The sequence below is a fragment of the Actinia tenebrosa genome, unplaced genomic scaffold, assembly GCF_029948245.1.
Source record: "Actinia tenebrosa isolate PJP-AT-01 unplaced genomic scaffold, QUT_ActTen_1.0 PGA_scaffold16__25_contigs__length_10494907, whole genome shotgun sequence".
Classification (NCBI taxonomy): Eukaryota; Metazoa; Cnidaria; class Anthozoa; order Actiniaria; family Actiniidae; genus Actinia; species Actinia tenebrosa.
Genome location: NW_028292576.1, coordinates 3,652,482 through 3,676,651, shown reverse-complemented (window position 1 = coordinate 3,676,651; position 24,170 = coordinate 3,652,482). Strand labels below are relative to the sequence as shown.

The 24,170-nt window shown below is 33.4% G+C and overlaps 1 protein-coding gene across 3 annotated transcripts; it reads left to right on the top strand.

Annotated features, from left to right (window-relative positions):
* Positions 1 to 1,667: 1,667 nt before the first annotated feature.
* Positions 1,668 to 23,351, top strand: LOC116301038 (tubby-related protein 3). 3 transcript variants are annotated; one of them, XM_089031360.1, is made up of 14 exons: positions 1,668 to 1,811; positions 1,955 to 1,984; positions 4,445 to 4,511; positions 6,056 to 6,101; positions 8,054 to 8,140; positions 13,853 to 14,169; positions 14,771 to 14,850; positions 15,550 to 15,664; positions 16,692 to 16,919; positions 17,542 to 17,640; positions 18,751 to 18,838; positions 19,567 to 19,650; positions 20,214 to 20,351; positions 22,730 to 23,351. In XM_089031360.1, the coding sequence occupies exons 1-13, from the start codon at positions 1,789 to 1,791 to the stop codon at positions 20,345 to 20,347; spliced, it is 1,398 nt and encodes a 465-aa protein (XP_088887486.1). In that variant the 5' UTR covers positions 1,668 to 1,788; the 3' UTR covers positions 20,348 to 20,351; positions 22,730 to 23,351. The 3 variants fall into 3 exon arrangements, with proteins under 3 accessions (XP_088887486.1, XP_088887485.1, XP_088887484.1); XM_089031359.1 differs by having other exon boundaries at positions 21,206 to 23,351; XM_089031358.1 differs by having other exon boundaries at positions 20,214 to 23,351.
* The last annotated feature ends 819 nt before the right edge of the window (positions 23,352 to 24,170 follow it).

Genomic DNA, 24,170 nt, shown 5'->3' with positions numbered 1-24,170 from the left:
ACATTCTTTGTTTTCACACCTTTTTATACTCATTATTATCTATGTACATAATTCAACGTTTTTTAGTTTTTTATCACTTGATAATGACGTTCAGTTGACGTCCAAACGTCGTGTAATGTTACTCAGTAATATTTCATCGCTTAACTTCATCATCAAAAGCTCGTAAAATTTCAACTTTTACAATTACAATTATAACTTTTAAGTTAACTGATATTCGGCCAAAAAATTAGTGGTTAGCTGACAATTGGGTACCCCCCCATTGGCACCCTCATCTATAGCTACGTGACCTTTAAATGGCTTCATGTTAGTTCATCCGCACATTCATTCGATCGTTGAAAGTGGGAGGAATTAAGAGGAAGACGGTGTCATATTTATAATCTGTTCTTGACAAAAAATCCACCTCGTGGCAGATAGACGTCTAACAGATAGAACTCAAAATGAAGAAGAGAATACAATACTATTTGGACTGACTGTTATCGATAGTGGTCATTTTTTATCGTTGTCTGTTTTGGCGACAGTATGCATTATATGTGTCTAATCTAGTGTTGAACCAAGAAAAACAACTACGTCTGTTTTATTATATCGTTTCCTTGGAAACAGATAAACTATTAATTTATCAAGCGGTTCCAATAAAAGCAGCGCAATTTCTATCTTTTCGATCTTCCATTTCCTTTACCTTTGTAATATAATAAGTCATTACTGAATTATTTGATCCATTAGTGGCGTCTCATACATTCTGGCGCAGATGTGTAGCAGTGTTGATTTATGTTGATTTGATTGATTTGTTTTTATCGTTCAGGTGGTTTTCTCTCTCGACTGACTGACTGAACTCGAAAGTGTACCTTTACTGATAGTCAAGAACTTGTGGCATATTTGTTTACGACTACATTTTTTTTATAAATTAGGGGTTCGTTTGTTGTCATCTATAAAACTTTTAACATGAGAAATATACGAGGCACAAGGCACGCAAATATAGCTGAGTCATTGAAAATAGTCAGAGAGAGAGAGAGAGAGAGAGAGAGAGAGAGAGAGCATAAATTTTATTTTATTTCATTTATTACTTATAACTGTTTCTATTTATTTTTCCCTTAGCTACGTCTTAATACCTATGAAAAAAGTCTTTTAACAGGTTAAGGAAGATATATAAGACTGAAGACCAAATAATTTTAAAGTTCAACAAAAACGACATTCAAATGCGGAAGCCAACGACGGCGTGAAATTTGGCTTAATATTCCACTTAGGAAGGGCGATTTTTTTTAAGAGCATAAAAATTATCGATTATTATTGAACTGAATTCGTTCCTGTTGATGTAAAGTAGTAGCTGTTTTCTAAAGGGATTAATTAAGAGTTCCAACACAAAACAAAAATCCTGCAAAACTCAAAATCTATAATTAGTAGTACAGCTGATGCCTCGCTACCATGGCAACGGAATAAACAGAATAGATTTTGACAATGTTTTGTATAGAATATTATAAATAAAACATACTATGTATTGTCAGAAAGGTCTAAATCGGAAGTTTCTCATGAGAATGATATCTTAAATATTTTGTTGTCCAAAATAGTGATTTTATTTAAACCAGGCGCTCTGCCCCAGTCTACTTTACTTCCTCTGATTGAGCTCATTCCTGTCACATGATAGGGATTGACCAATCAGATCGCTCCCTTGATCTTCGAAGTCGCTTTTTTGGACGCAGTTTCAAAAATTCCAGCCTTAATTTATTTTATATCGAGAATTTCTTTTCCTTTTGCTTGAATTTTAACTCTCAACTACCTTCCCTTTTGACAATCATGTCTTATGGCTTTGGAGACAGGTTAGTTTGATGTTTTTTAGTGTTTGTTTAGTGGGGTTTGTGGTGTGTTTCGATGGCTTGACCATCAAGATGTATACGTTAGTAACCGAATTTCCTTTAAATTTCTCCTTTCGAAAATTAACTTTCACCTGCTTATTCACTAGTTCTTGGACAACGACTGGACCACCAGGAAGGTAAAATATATCTTTCTCTTTTATCTTGGTTTTTGAACGCGTAATTAATCTGTTAACTAAGAAATATTAGCTGACGAGTCGTTTTTTTAAGGCAATGCTGCAAATGTCGAAGCGAAGCCAATTCCTTATGAACAAAATTTATCCCTAACATGGACTATAAAAAAGAACAATACTGAAGAAGATTAAGAATTGTTTTTCATATCGAAATATTAGTTCTTAATAATTATCAAAGAATGAGCTAGAAGTCGAAGAGTTTCAATCTATTGATGACAAAAGAGCCATAATTTTACTAAACTGTCTATAAAATCCCTCCAAAAATCGGAGTTTATTTGCAAAATTTTCTTTCAAATTTCCACTTATTTAGTAGTGAAAACAACTTATTTTACGAAATCCTTTGCCCTTAGCATTCAAGCGGAGATTTAATAGAGCAGTGAGCTAGGAAAAAGCTGCCTTTACTCTAACATCAAAGTAATGTTTACGTAAGATTTCATTCAATCTCTCATGAAACACAGCTCTTTATAATTTTGTGCTGTTTATGAACGTTTTTGTGGGTTTATTTTCTAAATATCTAAATATTTTAACTCTTGAAAGGTTTATTGCCTCTTAAGATTATATAAAACCAAAAAAACCACCATTACTACTTTAGCCATTACGATTTTAAGATCGTTTGCGGGTAGGTAACTTAATATTTCAGAGTTAAAAGTGTCATTCAAGTTTTCTTGAAATTTTATAGGGTTGAGGGAAAAAAAATGCAAATATTTTGTTCCAAAAATTATCATAAGCTTTAATTCTGTTTTTTTTCTTCTTTAAAATATACTGTAGATTCGGGTTCATTTATCAATTAATATATATATATATATATATATATTATCAATGCTCAAAGCGTTTTGAGTTCAGTGAATCCTAATCCATGTTATTATTGAGAAGAACATATGCAATTATTCGTTTTTCTAAAGCCATGAATTTCAAAATTAGAAGATGATAAGTTTAATTCAGCTCTTTCTTCAAGGTGTGCCCTGTTGGGTATTTTGTCTTGTCCCTAAACTTGAGAAAAAAGTGAAAAAATATATAAATTTTGTAAACGTAATTAAGGTTGAGCAAAAATTTGCGACATGAATATATCTTTTTTATCAATTTTGACATTTCCTGATCTTTGTACCGTTTTAGTGGCATGAAATCAACTCACTATTGGAAGAAAAAAAGTCTATTTAAACACCTGCTCGATTCTGTCACTTCTTTAACCAAACTTGACTGGCACTTTACGTTGACCTAGCAATTTAAATGACTGAGGTGTATTTTTTAGTTTCTGATAAGAAGCATGTTTTAAAAATGAGTCTAACATTCATTGTTTATTGAAATATTAATTATTTTAGAAGAAAAAACTCATAAGAAGTTAATACATGTAGTTCATATGTGTATTATATGGTACTTAAAACACAGTAATGTTTCATAAAAGGTGATTTTGAAGGTTTGGTCTCAATGTCACAATTATCCGATATATTGATGTATCAACTTTAATTAGTTGAACAAGTTTATCACTTATTGTAACTTTAGTCAAGGGCGGATCCAGGGAGGGCAAAGGGGGACTGAAGTCCCCCCCCCAACCCAAAACAAAACTGAATAATTAGATGCCTTTTTTTAATCGTTTTCCATTGTGTTGACGGAAGAAACTCAATTAGCCCCCCCTAAAATTTTGGCTGGATCTGCCCTTGTTAGTGTTTACAGCCTCATTATAAATAAAGTCATGATGATGATATTGATGATGATGGTGACGACGATGATGATGGGGATTATTATTATTTATTATTAAATGTATTTTAGTACAGATTTGGTTAACTTCTTTCTTGACGTTAGAAATATAATTATCAAGTGAAATATAAGTTACGTTTTAGGTAAATTATAGAATAAGTACATTTCACATGTCTCTTCCATCCATTAGTAGAGTTGATTCTTAATCATAACATGTCTAGGAGTGTGCACAGCAACTTTTTAAAACAGGATATCTTACATTATATTCATCTAGAAGTTTCTTTGAGTCCTCTGTATGTTAAGAACATTGTATTATATGAACAGTACTTCTTGTTAGTGTTTTATATTACATATATAGTAAATACCTTTATTTAGATATCTTGAATGTTTGCTATATCTCTATAGTACTTGTAAAATGTTGTAGTAGAAAATTTTTTTGTAAGCCATTGAGGAAATGCGAAGAAAAGTCAAAGTTCACAAAACATAAACATTTTCAGAGCCTAGCTCCTTCATCAGATGTAAATGATAAATGACAAGCACTTGTAAAAATAATCTAGTTTTTCTTGCATATTATATTTGACTTTATTCTTGTCTAGTCAGTAATCTGAGAATAGACCTCGGCTTTGGCGTCGTGTCATTCCATTGAGAATAAGATTATTTGTTTGAGTTGTATCCATATTCATGACTAAACATGACCTTGTTTACTGACAGTGTATTTGAAGATGATGGAAGGCCAGTCAGTCCAAACAGTTTGCGCCAGCGCAAAATGGAACAACAGGTAATATATAAACATTTTGATATTTTTATAATTCATTTAATATGTTTTTTTTTCTCCATCCACTGAGATAATTATGTGGATTGACAAAATGTTACTGTGTGAATACTCCGACCGGGACCACTTTGATTAAAACTACTATTATTAATAACCTATCATATTGTGATATTTACAGATAGCACTTTGATGTAAAATGAGTTTGCTCAAACATGATAATTTGATTGGCCAAAACTGTTATTAGTTCAATTTCTGTCAGTTTACTGTTATACGATTAGTCAGTTTTATTCAGGTGACTCCTAGTTAGTGTGTCCGCACAGTAATGCAGTACCAGTACATTTCGTAATTATCTATGGAGTCAAAAATTTAACCTCAGTTTATTTTGACTGTCCCAAATTGCACAGCTCAGACATTTGAATTTTTGTCCAGATAGCAGAACCTGTGTAAACGGATCTTCTAAATGTACAACTTTTTGAACAGTTATACTTTCATCCAGTGCTGTGCAAACATGCAGTACTCTTACACGTAGATCAGTGTTCTACAATTTGCTGTGCATTAAATTACTAGACATCTGGCATGAATGTGTGCTCGTAGTGTTTCTTATAAAAAAACATTAGCAAAGCTGTTTGTTACTGTGCAGATACTCCAACCTGGACCACTTTGATAAACTAGTATCATTAACCAATCATATTGCCACTCACCAGCCAATCAGATAGCGCATCGATATTATAAGAGCGTGAGAACGTGATAATCTGATTGGCTAAGGCTGTTATCAGTTCAATCTCTGTCTAGTTTACTGTTAACTGATTGGTCAGTTTTATTCAAGTGGTCCCGGTTAGTGTGTCTGCACAGTAAACATATTAGATTATTTACCAAAAAAAGTCAATGTTACTGATGATTAGGCTGGTCAATTGTATTAACAAAAAATAAATAAAAAATAAAAAAAAACCTTATTTAACATGAAAAGTAAGCTTAGCTGGCTGCTAGTTGATTACAGTGTAGTCCACAAATTAATAAACAATATTGAAGAAATAATCAAAGAAACAAAGTGTTTTTAAGAATCCCAATTGGCAAAGAGGCAAACTAGTTAGCTATTTACAAGCTTGGTCAACAAGCTGAATTTGAACTAATCAGAAGTCAGGATAAATACAGTCTCAGCTAGTGGCTACAATTGGACTCAAACCCAGTAAACCAAATATTTAGGTTATTATTATTATTATTATTATTATTATTATTATTAAAAAAGGATAATAATGTTTTTAGTATTTTTCATGTACTTAATGTGTAATCGTAAATTGCTTATATATAGCGAGATTTTACGATTGAATTTGGAAAACATAATAAAGTTTACATTGTTATTATTCTTGTTGTACAATACTGTAATGAGGGTTAATGGGAGGTTCTTATATAGCGCATTTCACAGTTGTCTCAATGCACTTTACAATAGTTGTTGTTGTTGTTGTTGTTGTTATTGTAAAGCATTGTTGTTGTTTTAAACCAATTTACAAATGGAAATGATTTTAAAATTCTACCTTTCACTTTAATTTCAGAGGGAAATTATTAGGAAAAAGAATGAAATGAAACGGGCCCAACCACGTAAGTAATACTTGTATATTGAAAAAAGAATTAATAATAATTTATGAGATGGGGAGGTGGGGGGGGGGGGGGGGGGGGAGAGGAGGGGGTGTTGCTATAGAAATTTTATGTTTTGAAATAAAATTTTTTGGCTGGTCTCTTGCTTCAAGATAACATATTTTTCAGTGACCCTCCCCTCCCTTCCCCAACTCAAATATCATAATATTGTCAAAAAATATTTTTGATACCCCCCTTTTTTTTAATACAAATAAATTATTATTATTCTATATCCTATATTATTGTATATCGTATGTTATTATAATATGACAAAACAGAAGAGAAAGGTAAAGAAATAAGTAAACACCCCCTCCCCCCCCCCCCACACACACAAAGCCAGTGGTACATGTATCGTATATTATATGCAGTGTATATTAAATTTGAAAATCCACCTTGTTCATATCCCAAGCCTACTAAATAATGATTATAATGTATACCTTTTTTACCCTGGGCATAATGTTTTCCCATCTTAGACCAAGTGTCATTCTCTTGAGAATAAGATTCTTATTTCCTTTGAGTGTATTCATATATCATAAAAATGATACTCTCTAGGAAGTGACATGTTGTCTGAAATGGAAAACATTACGCCCAAGCTAAAAGGGTATTCATTACTTCTTAGTTAATAGGAAAAGCCTTTTTTCGATGTTGATCAAAACAAAGACAAAAACTAAAAGTCATTGACCAGAAACTGTTGTTTTCATTGATTCTAATTGTACAAAGTAACTTATTATAATAAACATTGTTACTTTGAAAAATAATAATTAGATTAGTACGTTCACAATAAACTTTTTTTACAAATGCTTTTTTCAATGAAGCCCAACAGTGAGATTTTTAGATTTCCTATACCCCATTCATACCTAAACGTGTTTAGTTAAACTGTGTTTTCATAAGGAAAAAAATTGAGAAACTAGAAACCTAAAATATAATGAAACTTTGTGAAATATTATCAGAGCAAGACAAAGGATAGCTTACATGCATTATTTCACCAAATATTGTGCAGTGTTCGTAGATAGTTTTTCAAACCTGTTTAGTTAAACCACTTTAAAACATGTTTAAGCCTTGGTGTGAATGGGGTACTAGATTCTAGCTTTATCAGATATTTATTATATATTGCTGATTACTATGTTTGCAATGACACTTAGATTTAATATTATCCTCTTAGATAAAGATTTTTTACCTTTCCCCTCAGTTATTTCACAATTATTGTATCTCCTATGGGCTACATAGATATGGGCACTAAAAAGTTTTCATTATTATTATCGTTATTATTATTAATTGATATTATCCTCTTAGATTCTTTACTTTTAATTTTCAAAAAGAATGCAGACGTCACTTTAAGTGCTTAACGACCTAGAATGCACCATGCTAACTTCTTAAATATTGTATTTCATTATCTGTATTATTAGTAATAAGTGTTTATGGATATATATATATGTATATTTTGTCTTTTTGTTTCAACATGGATCTTGCTAAATGAGACATCCCTGTATAAATATTGTTGAAATAAATAAGTAAATTTGCCCCATCATTCTTGGTCTCTATGATTTATTATAAACTACTGTAACTGTTATAAATCTCGCGTTCTGATAGGTTGCGAGCATGTGCTTTATAAGAGCACATAGCACACGTGCACTTTCGGTTGCGTCATTTCTAAAATAACAGTTATAATAATTTGTATTTTATAAAAGAAATTAAAGACTTGCTTGCTGTGCTGTGTTCAGCATAAAGCACTTGAGGATTGGCAGGACACTCGAGAAGTGTTGAGAAGCACTCTGCTATGTGTCATGCTTCTCCTAACACTTTTCTCGTGTTCTGCCAACCCCTGCATGCTTTATGACAGCACACAGCACGACCACATGTTTTCTATAATTTCTTCAGTATTTAATAACTTGATGTTCAATGTTGTTTATATATAGGCATGGTAAAGGCTAATGACATGGTCAGACCTGGGTCTCAGCAGAATGACAGAATTCCACTGGTTGTGGGAGGAACAACTTTACATGGTGAGTTAATAAAAGACATTTTGCTTTGTTTATGGCTAGATCATTCCACTTTATCACAAGGTATGTTTTATAATGAAGATGATGGTGGTGTTGATAATGCATGTTGCATGATGATGATGGTAATGATGATGATGATGATGGTGTTTATAGATCATTCCACTTTATCACAAGGTATGTTTTATAATGAAGATGATGGTGGTGTTGATAATGCATGCTGTATGATGATGATGGTAATGATGATGATGCTGATGGTGTTTATGGCTAGATCATTCCACTTTATCACAAGGTATGTTCTATAATGAAGATGATGGTGGTGTTGATAATGCATGCTGTATGATGATGATGGTAATGATGATGATGCTGATGGTGTTTATGGCTAGATCATTCCACTTTATCACAAGGTATGTTTTATAATGATGACGATTGTGGTGTTGATAATGCATGTTGCATGATGATGATGTTAATGATGATGAAAATGATGATGATGATAATTTTCAAACTTTTTTCTTTTTTGTAAAAAAAAATTGAAAACATGATGCTGGGTTTTTTTTGGGGGGGGGAGGATCTCAGTGAGTAAACATGTACTTCAAAAATTTCTATCATATAAAAAATTCTTATGAAAAATGATCCAGTGATACACTGAAGTCCACAAATCAAATAATTATCTAATAATCCTAGGATTCAAAGCGGAAAATTAGTGAAATTCTATAATACCTTAATTGAAGCATTTAACACATGTTTATAGGTTATCTACTAGTCATAACAAACAGTATTTTTACTGGCAGCCTCGTTAAGATCATTTTGCTTCACACATAGTTATTTGATTCACCAATACATTTGAATTTAATGGCTTTTCAATCAATGTGATTGAAAAAGTGCCACAAAATAAGATATATAGTGAGTACTTTTATAAAAAAAACGTTGATCATTATTATTATAATTACTTGATTGCTCTTTTACTCATGTTCGCCCAGAGTTATTTCCTTTTCATGTGTTTCTTTATTCTATAACCTCAAATCTAGTATTAAGGTGACAATATATAGTTCTTAGTTGTTTTAATCAGGAAATGACCAAGACTGTAGCTTTGAACTAAGATAACTGTCAGTCAGGAACATCAGATATAATATCTGTCTCAGCTAATGAACTTCTGATCATAAGTTGCCTGAAGCTACTTGCATCACTTATATCACACCCAAGAATTAACACCCCAAAGGGGTTTAAAATCCTGCAATAACTAAATACAATCCTTGGGAGAATTTAATTCAATAGTTCTTACTGATCAGGGCTACATTAGACAGTAAATTGGGTGCCATTCTGTTCTGACAGACCGTGAAATACCATGTTATGAACATGTTTATACTAGGTGTTTGACATGTTCTAGGTAAGATACAATACTGTGTATGTGTCATCATTCTGGTATTCATGTAGCTAAAATTTTGAAAAAAATTCTTCTCAATTCTGATGGTTACTGTTAAAGATTTGTTTCATGTGCACAGAAATAAATAGGCTGTCTATCTATTATTCAAATCTATTTTGGTTTCTGAGCTAGAGCTGAAACCATATACAATATATATATTATATAATTATAAGTAATTTAGTATTATGTGCATTACTGTATACAACAACTTACCCATTAACTATCAACAGTTTTTTTCAGGTATTTATTTCCTGAACTTTCCACTGTTTCAAACCTTCTATATAAAGCGTAGCATTGAGTTCAAATACACTAAGTGATCAATATAGATCCTCTATTGGCTCAATGGATGATTTATAGTGTGCATATAAGAAATGACAAAAAACTCGAAGTGCTCATGGTTTGAGTGTCCTTGCTGTAAATAAGTAGTACATTTACTGTATGTCTTGTGCACACAAGTTTTTTTATGCTGACAAACAAACAATATCGTATACAGTATTACTTGTTGAAGGCAGACAGTTTTACTTTTTAAAATTATAATTGAATACTCTTTTAACAAACAAATGCTTTATTCCTAGATGCTCTGATCATGATTTTAGAAATATCTACTTAGTAATTTAAGGTATTGTTCGATGAAGATCAATTTTAACCGCAAAGAAATTAAATTTAATTACCTGTTTCAGCAGTATTTCATTTTTTCTTTCTTTCCTTTGATTATATGACAGGTATGTTTTTATGAACACAAGCTGTGATGTACCTTAATTACGATTTCTGGAGGAAACAAAATAATTACTTTTCCCTGTTTCTAGCTTTTTTAAAATGTCGATAATCACATGATTGCAGCTAATGTTTAATGCAATCATTACTTAAGAATTATGAAAAAAAATATGGCAACAACAAACATTTACAGCATTTAAGAATGGATTTTAAAAATGTGGACAAGATAAACTTTAAGTGATTATCCCTAATCCGAAAAATTTTTTTTTGCTTATTTTTTTTGCATGTCTTATTGGCAGAACAGCTGGAGGATATAATAATATGTGCATAAATTAAAGAAATTTCCTTTAGATTGATGATGGAAAAGATAAGACTTGTACTGCCTGCCATTAAATCTAATCCACCCCTTAATAGGCCAGTTAAGATGATAACCTTATAATATTAACAATGGCAGTAGAATCACTATCATTGTAATTTTTATCAGTTGTTAGTTCTAATTCTCCCATGTGCTGACTGGTGCCAGTTGGTCCTCACTTTATCTTGATTCATCCATTTATGGATTTAAATCTTCCTTCAATTACGTTTTCTTTTTACTTTAAAAAAAAATCATTATTATTTTTTTCCTGTTAAATTCAGAAATTTTATATGATTGTGTACACACCTGATGATAAACATCCTGTTAGGTCCCTAAGATTCTAGTTTTATTGATTTAAATTACCTTTCTTTAGTCATGATCAATTTCTTAGTCAGGTAACAATGACTCAGATTCATTTTCACTAGCTGAATTTATCTTAAAATTTTGAATGAATAAATTTAAGTAAAAACAGAGAAGGAGAGCGAGAGTATTTCATTTTTCATTTTTTTATAACTGTGATGTACAGACTTTATTTTATTTTATTTTATTTTATTTTATCTTATTTTATACTATTTTATTTTATTTTATTTTATACTATTTTATACTATTTTATTTTATTTTTATTTCATTTCATTTCATTTTTCATTTTTTTATAACTGTGATGTACAGACTTTATTTTATTTTATTTTATTTTATTCTATTTTATACTATTTTATTTTATTTTATTTTATACTATTTTATACTATTTATACTATTTTATTTTATTTTATTTTATTTTATACTATTTTATTTTATTTTATTTTATACTATTTTATACAATTTTATTTTATTTTTATTTCATTTCATTTCATTTCATTTTATTTTATTTTATTTTTTATGTACAGACTTGTAGTCATAGAAATTTATTTTTTCAAATAAGTTAAAGAATAGATTATTTGTAAATTTTACCTAACCTAAATAACCTTAATTTTCTTTTATTAACTACAGTTATGCCATTGCCTTTAGAACTATTATTTTTAATTACTGCGTAACTGTAATTAATACCTTTGTTCCTGTATATCCATCTTTAACTTTTAATGGTACTGTATTGAATAACGGAAAATGAATAAAATTAAAAAAATGAAGGAAAAAATGAAGGAAAAATGAAGTAAATGAGAGAAGTCTAAGTCAGCCTCACCCAAATATCAAGGCCTTGTATTGTTTAAACCTTTAGTTAATCCATTAATAAGTTCTAAATCACTAAAACCCATAAAATGACCCTAATAATTATTCGCTACGTGCTGAAAACCCATGAAAATCCTGTGATTTTTTAAATATCAAATTCACAGTAAAGTCAAAGGTTTTTTATGGTATTTTCATAGATTTTTTCATGGTGAATAACCATGAAAAACATATGGAAAACCCATGAAAAAGCCCTTATTATGCAGCAATTTTTTATGGCCATGAAAATCTTTGAATTCTAATAATATTGTTATTATTCTTGTTTATCAAATTTTTGTTTCTGATTTTTTGTTTGAATTCAATTGCTTTTGTCCTTGAGCAACTGAAATTGCGTAGTTTTGGAAAATATCCAAACCCACACCATGGAGGGAATTTGCAAATTAAAGAACGCTACCCCAGGAACTTCCATTTTTCTTCCATACAAACTCTGTATTTTTCCCTTTCTCTGACCCCCGTCCCCTCGAAAATTTCCAATTTAATTCCCCTGTTGGTGGGGTATGGATACTTTCTACATAAAAAAATAAAGCTTTTAAAAATCTGACATTATGTTGGACTTACAACCCACCAATAAAACAAAATTTGAATGTTCAGTTTAAATTGAGTAACCTTTTTTGTTTTTTTGTTTAAGAGTATGTTTTGAGACCTTGGGCAAAACAATTATTGGGCTTTTTTATATTATGATAAAAGAAATATTCCTCAGATTAGAGTCAGATTACATTACTCTCAGGGACCTGTACTTCCCCGGAGGCTGAAGGAGCTATATATCCACCAAATAAATCCTTATCCAGCCATTAAAACCTATACGAACAATGGATAACTCTTATCCACCCTTTGTGCATCCAGCTTTAGGAGGTTAGGACAAAAACTGGTTTAGAAAACTGAGGTATTTTTTTAGTTGAGTATATTAAGAAATCTTTGCCTGAGGTGACATGAGGACAACACACATTCAACTATTTTTTTACCTCCTAGTTTTTTTGTTTGTTAATTTTTTTTTTTTTTTTTTTGATTGAAAAAAGACTATTAGTCTTAGACTGCAGCGTTGTTTTTTTTACGAAGAAAATAACATTTAGAGAATTATATATGCCAGCAAATGGCCAAGTAAGCATGTGGGATTTTCAAAGATATAAGACCAGAAAAAAGAGCCATTCCTTTTATTTGACAATGTAATCATCATTTCAATCAATCAAAAACTTTATTTAAACACAGTTTAAAGAAAATCATTAGTCAAATAACTTACAATGAAAAGACAGTAACTATTTTACATGATTGCCATGTGAAGCCCCGTTTACACTAGCGATTTTTGCAGCGATTTTTGCTGCGATTTTTTGCGATTTTGTGCATAATAAATAATGGTAAAGAATTTTACTTGTTTACAAAGTTTTTTTCAGGATACCAAGATTTTCCTAGACGAATGTCTCTTTTGAAGGATGAGACAAGATTTCATATTTCCGAAAATTGCTACAAAAATTGCAGCAAAAATCGCCAGTGTAAACGGGGCTTGAGAATCCAAAGTTTAGAAAGAAACCTGGCTCAATTTCTTTTTAAAGCTAGCTAATGAACCAGACTTTCTTACTTTTTGTGGTGAATTATTTCATAATTTATTTTGCACCGCTATAGCTAAAGGATTGTTTCAAATAATTTGTATGATTCATGATTATGATAAATGGTGATGATGACGACAACAGTGATGATATGATAAATGGTGATGAATGATGATGATACATGGCGATGATGATGACAAACGTGATGATATGATAAATGGTGATGGTGATGGAGGTGGTGATGGTGATAAATGATGATGAGGATCATGATTAATAATGATATGATGGTGATGAATGATGATGAAGATGATAATGGTGATAATCATGAGAGGTGGTTCTTTGTTAGACATGAAACAAGATAATCTATATACATGTACATGTAAAATTTTAATTATTTCAAATAAGTGATAAGATGCAGCAATGATATATTTAATGATTGCTGCTTTACTCCATGTGTACTGTAGGTATAGATGGTACAAACAAAAGCCCATCACCAGATATACCAACAGGGGGTCTGTTAGTAAATGTTGGTACCGAAGAAGATGAACCACCCCAGCCAAGAGTAAAACAAACCACCGACACAGAAAGAAAGTTAGCAGCTATGGGACTGTCATCAAGTGCTGACTTTGCAAGCTATAATGATGATGATGATGATGATGATGAAGATGAAGGTCATTCTCAAGCTGTTACACCGCTAGTAACAAAGGAAAGGAGCCCTTCTCCTCAAACAACAGGACAAGATCGGCCTCCTTCCTATGACATAGCATCGAAGACCAAGAAGGTCAGAGTCATTTAATTTACTATGGGCCATTTTCATGCAGCAGCCATGTTGGTTGGAACAATAGACTCTAACATGCGTAGCCTCGCATACAAGAGTTTGAGAATGAGTTTATGTGGGTAAGACAAAGGTTTTTATTCTCATGAGGGTAAACATGCCTGCCGTGCGATAAAGGTCCATTATCCCCCTCTTACAGTCTCTAGAACATGCTGAGTGCAATAACTAATTTTAAAATAACTTACAAATTTTGGCCACGCAGATTGGCTATTTTGTATCATCAATGAGAGGACAGACAAATAAACTGACATGCTCCCTCTCTCCGTTGCTTATTTTGGTCACTAAAAACTTGAATTTTTTATAATTTTTGTTATTGTTTTTGTTATTGTAAAAAAAATAGTATTAGTTTTTTATGTGTCTGTTCTCTTATCGATGACAATTAATTTTGTCATCGCATTTTTCTAAGTATTGTCCAATTTCCCTGAGTTGAGACTGTTGTCTTGATCAGCACGTAGCAGTGAAAAGAGTGGTATTAGGCAAGTCACACTACTGAGTTGGTGAAATCTTAGAAATTGCAGTAAATGAACAGAATTTTTTGTCTCCTCAGGCTAGCACGGAGTCTCCACCCCTAACATCAACACCAGCAAACGACATTGAAATTGATGACCTGGAAAAGTTTGTATTAAGGTAAGGCGAACCAAGAGAAAAACCATCAAAACAGATGCAGGAGTGAATGAATTTTTGAAAGATGTTTTTGGGTTTGAGCATTGAACTCATGAGCATTGCAGTGACAGCTTCATTAGGAGCTCATTCAGAGCATTCTGACTTCAAAACCATTAATTTTTAACTATTAGAGAGTTTTAGATTGACTTTTTTTCTCCCCGCAAACAGCAAACGTGACCACGTTTTCATAGTTTTCCTGTATTTTACTTAATTACCTTTTACAAACCTTCTCACCAAAGACAAATATTCTTTTGTTTTTCTACTACTTGGACTTTTTTACGATACTTTTAAAGCTATTCAAAATCATTTTTAAATGGTCAACTGACGTTTCACGTTTGCCGTGAACGTAAATCTAAAACTCTCTATTAATTCGCAGCTAACTCATAGTGCAAACCCTCAAACAAACTCTGGGCCAATGAAAGTTAGAGCATGGCTAAGCCACATCAAATTGGAATTAATTTTGCTAACTATATCTTGTAGAGGGAGAAAAACCAGAGAAAAACCCTAGGATCAATAGATAGACTAAGCAAACTCTTCTCATAATATGATGTCTTCAAGCATTTGAACCCGAGACCTGACTTCCCATCTGTCTAAAGTAACAGCCACTTTTCCTTTTACTGCAACATTAACTAGAGTTTCCCCCCTGTTTATTTCCTCAAACAGACCTGCTCCACAGGGAGTAGTTATCAAGTGCCGTATTACCAGAGACAAGAAAGGCATGGATAGAGGAATGTATCCTACATACTTTCTACACATGGAAAAAGAAGATGGAAAAAAGGTATGTACTTAGTAAGATAGGCTCCCATGCTGCCCTGTTTAGCTTCCTACATATCAATAGCATGTCATTTCTAAAGTTTTAACCAGCTCATGGCCGAGTGTGAAGGGCAGTATTTGCTTGACATAGTAAGCTGGCAATGAGATCAGGGACGGCGGAGCAGTTTTTTGATTGGGGGGCTCAATAGTGACATTGTATGGCAAGGTGGGGGGGGGGGGGGGGGCTGAGTTTAGTGAAAATGTATTAAAATTTCACAAAAAGTGGGTTCCGCTGTCCCTGGAGATTCATGAGATTCATTCGTCTGATCGATATCAAGCATTAAAATACTCTCTGGTCAATAGCACGCGATGATGGACGGTATTTGCCTGTCATTGTAGGCTGGTAGTGCTGATGAGATTCATGAGATTCATTCAGCTGATTGATACTAAGCAATACTCTCTGGTTGATAGCACATGACGGGCAGTGTTTGCCTGTCATTGTAGGCTGGTAATGAGATTCATGAGATTCATTCGTCTGATTGATACCAAGCAATAGAATACTCTCTGGTTGATAGCACATGACGGGCAGTGTTTGCCTGTCATTGTAGGCTGGTAATGAGATTCATGAGATTCATTCAACTGATTGATACCAAGCAATAGAATACTCTCTGGTTGATAGCACATGACGGGCAGTGTTTGCCTGTCATTGTAGGCTGGTAATGAGATTCATGAGATTCATTCAGCTGATTGATACCAAGCAATAGAATACTCTCTGGTTGATAGCACATGATGTGCAATGTTTACCTGTCATTGTAGTCTAGACAATGAGATTTATTAAGAAGATTTTTTCCTAAAAAATAGACTACTGTTGGTTGATAGCACATGACGGGCAGTGTTTACCTATTATTATTAATGAGATTCATTCAGCTGAAAGAGTCATCAGTGTTTTTTAAATTGTTATGTGTTTAACCTCATGAAATAAAGCCTATTATTATTATTACTATTATTATTAACACCATAATTAATAATGAATGCTTTTTTTCTTCCTTCAGATATTCTTACTGGCTGGCCGCAAGAGAAAAAAGAGCACCACTTCAAACTACCTCATCAGCACCGATGCAACTGATCTCTCCAGAGGAGGAGAAAGTTTTATAGGAAAACTGCGAGCAAATCTTGTAGGGACAAAATTTACAGTATTCGACCAAGGGGTGAACCCCAAGAAGGGCGGGGTCATGTCTGATGGGTCCAATATTAGAGAAGAACTGGCAGGCATTATTTATGTAAGTGGAACATGAATATTGTAATTATAATAATGATTCTGAGTTTAGTATTTAGTATTAATATTTCCAAAAGGTTTAAGCAGTTTTACAGTCACTCTCACGCGCTGCTCTAGCGATTGTTTCTTTTGCGACGAAGTAGCTTTTGGTGGATGTCAATCAAGGCGTTTCCATGACATTCTATAGGCACGAGCCCTTATAGCTTTGTGTTTTCCGACAATGTTATGGAAACGCCTTGTGATTGATGTCTATCAAAACCTTCGTCGCGACAGAAAAAATTGCAAGAGGGCGCGTGTGATTGAGAATGGCTGTAAGCAAACAACGACGCTTTTGATATTTGGAAGTTTTAAACCAAACATGTTTCGGCAGGTTCGACTGCCATCATCAGTGATGGTAAAGTATCATGTTAACCTCACATTAGTTCATTAGTCTATCAACTGTTGTTCTCTGCTATATATATTGTAATCTCACTTTACTTTACCATCACTGATGATGGCAGTGAACCAGAGTGAACCAGTAAACAACTCTACTCAAATACGATGAGTCTGAGAATTGAACCTGGGTCTTCCTCTTTGATATTATAATTGGCCTTTTGCTAATTATTAATATTGATATACTATTTCAGGACACTAATGTACTTGGGTTTAAAGGTCCTCGTAAAATGACTGTCGTATTACCGGGCATGGGCCTTGATCAACAGAGAGTGCCTGTACGACCAAGATCAGTAAGTATTAAAAATGTGTTAACTTCATGCATGTATGGTCATGAGAATGAATGTGATGGATGATGACAACAAATAGGATGCTTTGATGATGTCTGGTATCTAGTAATGATGGATGATGACAACAAATATGATACTCTGATGATTTTAGCAATGATGATTGATGATGACAAGGAAATGATGCATTGATGATGGTATCTAGTATTATGATGATGATGACAATCATAGATGTTGTCGGTTAGCTCTGATGATTGTGCATCAGACTATTGTCCGAGAGGTCGTGGTTTTAATTCAAGCCTCATAACTGGACCAACACTTACGATGGTCTTAAAATGTCTTAGTAGAATGTGCTGCCTTTCCTCTAAAAGATATTTGCAATGGGTTAAACCTTCGCCATGGCTTGGATGACCATGTTAAATGGCAGTCTTCTGCCATTCATGTTAATTATAAATAGAGGGCCCCAAGTTTAAAGTTGAAACAGTCACATGTGACCCTCTTTACTGCAATCCCCACTCACATGTGACCAACTGAAAACTAAATCACAAACGAAAAATTGAGTTTTGGTGGACGTCAATCAAAAGGGTTTCTTAAACATATCTAAGGATTCCGACTCCAAATTTCAAACGCAAAGCTAAAGGTATTGACTTATCTGATCTTGAAGAAGCTCAAATCATAGTCAATACCGATAGCTTTGCAGTCAAGCCATTGAGATTCGGAGCCGGAATCCTGTGAAATTTTTGAAAAAATGTATCCAGAGTGAGAAATACACAGCATGAGATAAGAGCAACGGTTTTTGCACGTTTGCACGTGTTCACATGATTATTAACGCCAGCCCTAGTGTAGAAACCAATAGAAACGATAGAAACCCTTTTGATTGACGTCCACCCAAACTCAATTTTTTGTTTGTGATGAAGGTCTAGTTGGTCGCATGTGACTGGGAATCGCAGTAAATATAGTTGGTATTTTTACTTTTTGATATTTGATATTTGAGATGATGATGACAGTAATGATGATGGTAGTGGTGGTACTAGTAGCCAAATGATAATGGTTTTGGATGGATTTATAGTCAGGGATATCTGTATTGACCATTGTTTATGTTGATGTCTTGAAAAGGAATCAGAAACAATATTGGAACGACATCGAAATCGACAACTTGAAAATCTTGTAGAACTGCATAACAAAACACCTGTTTGGAACGATGGTAAGTGATATCTCCACTGCATAAACTGGATTAACTACATAGGATAATGAGTGGTGATAACTAGTAGAGTACTCACGTGGACTGCGTCGGTGTTTCTGAATAAAACAGCAGAAACTTGTAGATGAATAGGATTACCGTAAAAAGCTTTGTGAAACGTACGTCACTTACTCCGACGAAGGACTAACGTCTGAAACATCAGTTTCACAAAGTTTTTTATCCAATTTATCTACAAGTTCCTACATAGAATAATGTTTCTCACTGATGAAATCCTATCTATAAGCTAGGATAGAAGTTATAGAGTAATTTATCATTTGACACTAGTTGAACTCTGACAAAAATCAGTCCCTGATAGGAATTGATGCTCTACCACTGAGCTACAGGAAAGACTCATTGTGAGCAGTCATTTACTGGGCTTGTAATGACATAGCCTGCACACCGCGCTAGGCTTAGACTGTGAGCTAAGTTCCTCTATTTCCCTCGCCAGCCCCCTCTCCAGGGACTTTTGACTCGCAACCAATCTTACTCTACCAATCGATAAGGACAGACAGACGGACAGTGACCAAGGGAAATAGAGGGACTTAGCTCACAGTTTATGCTAGGCTCAATACTTCCAGATTCAATTCAGAATCTTGACTTTTCTATATAAAATTTTTTATTTGTTAATTTAACTTAAGTTTCCTGCTCTATGATTGGTTAATTCATTAGCCATTTGTACTAATTGTTTTCAGACACACAGTCTTATGTCCTGAACTTCCATGGACGAGTCACGCAAGCATCAGTCAAAAATTTTCAGATTGTACATGACAGTGATGGTGAGTATACAGTGTGACGTGATTAAACTGTCTTTTTCTGGATGGGCTCCCTGTGTTGTAGGTTGGTCTAGCTGTGAAATGTATGAGCAGGTCTGTTGTGCGTGGTAAATAGGGAATGTAGAGTGTGCGGTACGGGTGGTAGTGGGTGTGGTGCAAACATCACAGAAGAGCTCCATACAGGGAGAGATAATTGTAAAGTATAAGTTTTGAAGTGAAAGCTTCAACCAATCATGTGGCTTATTTCACACCTTTTGTTATATTCAATTGCCCTATTTCACTATGACGAAACAGTTTAATCTAAAATGGCCTGGTTTTCAGATTAAATATGTGTTAATAATTATGTACTAGAAAATATTCTGAGCGTTTGCTGGCTATTCTACTTCTCTTTGTGGATTGATATGGGTTTTAGAACAATTTTCGGTGAATTTGTGTTGATTTGAACCCCTCGGACGACCATGATCCAATGCGTTTAAACAACAGGTTGTTTTGATGTGATGTCATAGTGAAATAGGGCAATTGTTAGTAGTATTATCCCTTGACTTTTCTTTAATTTCTTGTTTTAGTGGATTATATCATCATGCAGTTTGGCCGCGTTGCAGAGGATGTCTTTACCATGGATTACAGCTTTCCTATGTGTGCAATACAGGCCTTTGCTATTGCACTCAGTAGTTTTGATAGCAAACTAGCTTGTGAATAAGAAAGTAAGCAAAATATCACACTATTAATAATATTAAAACTACTTACAGTGTACCCTATGTACATAGTTACTTAAATCGATAGTAATTTAATGTAGAAAGCACACACACACACACTTACATGTGCTTTGCCTTTAATTTGTCCCAAATCAAGGCAATAGACCCCTTCCAGCTCAATTTGGAGGACAAAACAGAAGAATCTCCCAAGAATAAGCCTGAAGCGAGATGACGTTTTACCCCTGTCTCTAGACCATAATCCTTTTCGCATTGCTTTTGCTCTTTAATTATGACTATTGTTGCTGTATTCTCTAAGGAATCAAAAATTTTAATATGATAGAATTTTAAAAACTATTATGGTATAGAGTTGGGGGTAAAACGTCATCTCGCTTCAGGCTTATTGTAAACCTATTGTAGTCATATATCCTCCAAATTAAGCTTCGTTCCGATGTGCTAAAGAAAGGGTCTGTATACAAGAATGGCTCTCTACCTTAGACTGAACGTTTTCCCATTTCAGACCATGTCTTATTGTCCTGAGAATAAGATTCTTTGTTTGAGTGGTATCCATATATTTTGTGTGTCTTCTCATGTACAACCGTTAAACAAAGAAATGATACTCTAGGGAATGACATCTGAATTGGTAAAACATTATCCCTAAGGTCTATATCTGCTGATCTTTAGTATCTGCTAAAAAGTGACTGTGAACCATCAGCATCCTTCCCACCCTCCCCTCCCCTGATGAATACAACCTTTATCCACTTTCCTAAGGAGTATAAATATTAATGGATGCTGATGTCTTACACTCATCTGATAAAAACCTACTAATACTACTAACTGAAGTCATGCTTGGTGGATTGGAATAGGACAGGAGTATTGGGAAGATTTGATGATACCACTCTGTGTGGTTGACCATTCAAACGAATATGAGAGATGTGACTTTGGGAACAAGTTCTAGCGTCAGTAATAGTTTTTATATCCAGTGGACCACCCCAAAACATCTATATTGTTTAAACCTCTTGCTTGAAATCATACCCGGCTTCATTAACTTGCACAAGCACCATGATTGCAAACCAAGAAAGCGTTAGGTAAATATGGTTACAAATAAATAGACCTAATGCACTGTGTTTCCATTTCAGACCACGTGTCATTCCCTAGAGTATTATTTCTTTGTTACAGCTAGCTGTTTCAATAAAGGTTGAATACTGAATACTGCATACTACTGAATAGTGCATTCCAAGACCAAAGGGCATTGTGAGTCTCGTTAAATTTAAAATAAAAAGTAAATATACAGCAATTAACTCTGTACATGTATTAGTATATTGTTTCAGATGGAATACACTAAAAATAGAATAAATAATTATTATTAATCCTACTTTAGACAATGTCACTATGACCCACAATGCACTTTGGTCTTGGAATGCACTATAGGTTGCTATCAATAGACGTCACTTCCAGTAATAGCTCTTTTTTGATGGCTTGTAGAATCCTGGAGGTTGTTTTGATCTCTTGTTTTCTGTTTTGATGTCGTGAAAATAGTCAAATACAATAGTCTGAGGACTTATTTTGATATGTTTTGACTTAGCATCCGCTAGTTGCCCCCCAGTCAAACGCTTGTTTGCCCCCCAGTCAACTCCAAAAAGTCACGTAATTGATAGTAAGCAATTCAGTATGCAGTATTCAACCTTTTTTTGACATAGCTGTATATGGTTGTACATGAAAGATACATGAATATAGACGAAACAAAGAATCTTATTTTCAAGAAAGTGACACGTCGTTTGAAATGGGATAACATTAAGCCCAAGTGAATTTCGTCCATTAGGGAATCCTCTAGTAAGAGCAAGTGTTTTATTGTTGATATTATCTTACATGATGTACAAAGTAATGTTTTGTATGTTGTCTAGAGAGGTTGAATCTCCTTTGCCAATTAGCTTAGATATAGGATATTATTAATGCATTATTAATAACTATTAGAAATTGTCATTTTTATGAAGATTCGGTGGCTCAAAGAAAATCATTTATTATCTTAACAGTTTAAATTTTTATCAGTTTGGAGAATTTTTGTTTGTAAATGGCATTTTGCTTATACATGATTATATCCCTTGCGAGACTGTAATGTATGAATTTACGCATTATGGCATGCTGAAGTGACTTCCATTAAAACTATAGACAGTAATACAGAATTAATTAAGTTGATAGTTTAAAAAATCACTAGAGTACGAATACTAAGAGCATGCAACATTTTGCACTAAAAAGCACTAATTATACCATAGAAAACAATAATAATAAATAATAGTCTGTGTTTATATAATGCTAATTATGTTACATGGTTAAAGTGTTTGTATTCTATTTCAACCTGTCCTTATATTAACTATTTTTATTTTTGGTAGCTTTTGACCAGCATGCTTATTATCATGATTAGCTGTATATGGTTGTACATGAAAGATACATGAATATAGACGAAACAAAGATTCTTATTTTCAAGAGAGTGACACTCCGACGAAGGACTAGCGTCCGAAACGTCAGTAAGTTTTTTCATCTTTTCACGGTGTATAATTTACCTTTTCATCATTACTATTATCATGATTATGTGTTAAATGATAACAAAAGATAAAATAAAACAAAACAAACGAAAAAAATTAGAATTAAAATAAAAAAATGAAAAATTTATGTTTTTTTTATTTCTCTCTCGACCCATCGTACCCTGAAGATGGACCGTTCAGGTCAAAAATTAAGAAAATAAATATAAGCACAGGTTGAAAATGGACAGCAATTAACTTTTAGAACTATACTAATAGATTCTTAGCTTAGTTTAGTTTTTACTAGATTCTCATGATCACGTGAGCAAAGACTCAACGTGCAAAATGCCATTTTACAGAATGTCCGTAAAATTTTAATTTAAAAATTTCTCCAAATATTTGAAAATTTTCTTTAAAAAAGTTGTTAATATAACAAGAGAGTAACATGTTTTCTGTGAAGTAAGAACTGATCAATAAAATACATAAAACCTTATTTGCTCATGCATTTTTTCTTTTCATAAAATTTACTTAGAGCCTGTCTTGGGCTCACTGTTATCAAGTTTGTTTGAGTACTGCTTACAGGTAGGAAGCATTTTTGAATAATAGGCCTGCCAAGGGCTGATCCAGGGGGAGGGTCGGGGGGGTCACGACCCCCCATGTCATTCCTGAGGTCAAATGGGCCTTCTGTGGTAAAAATGTGACTGGGATTTCTTTGCCCACAAAATTTATCCCTGAGACCCCCCTTCAAAAAAAAACCTGGATCCGCCCTTGCCTGCCGTTTGCATAGACCTTTTCTGAGATAGCAAACGCAGTGCATTGTGGTCTAGCTTCGGTACAAAAATCTTTTATTCATCATGCCTTATATGGTGTTGTTTGTACTGAAACACTAGACATTATGCATCATGCATCATGTTTATCGAACTCAGAAAAGTGTCATTTTACTATCACTAAAATGTTTTGCGAATTTTCTTTCTTGTTCAAATTTGTATTTCCTCATGAGAATAGATGCTAATTAACTGAACGAAAAAAGTGTGTAAGGGAGTCTGGTACTGGTAGTAAATAGACCTAATCGGCTAACGTGTTGCTATGTACGTTACCACCCAATTCAAACCTTCTGGGAATAGAACCGTTTGTCTCTACGAATTCAACTCTGAAACCAAAATATAACGAACAATGAAACTTATTCCCAGAAGGTTTGAATCGGGTGGTAACGTACATAGCAACACGTTAGCCGATTAGGTCTAAGACGCTATAATGCAAGTGACGCATTAGTGTGGGAAGAGACACTTGGAACTTAGATGCAATGTTTTCT

Bases quoted from the DNA above. Each gene is read 5' to 3' on its own strand.
- LOC116301038 (XM_089031360.1), top strand. From the start codon at position 1,789: ATGTCTTATGGCTTTGGAGACAG. The intron at 6,102-8,053 runs GTAAGTAATACT...GTTTATATATAG, and splicing joins AATGAAACGGGCCCAACCAC to GCATGGTAAAGGCTAATGAC. The intron at 17,641-18,750 runs GTAAGTATTAAA...TGTCTTGAAAAG, and splicing joins TGCCTGTACGACCAAGATCA to GAATCAGAAACAATATTGGA.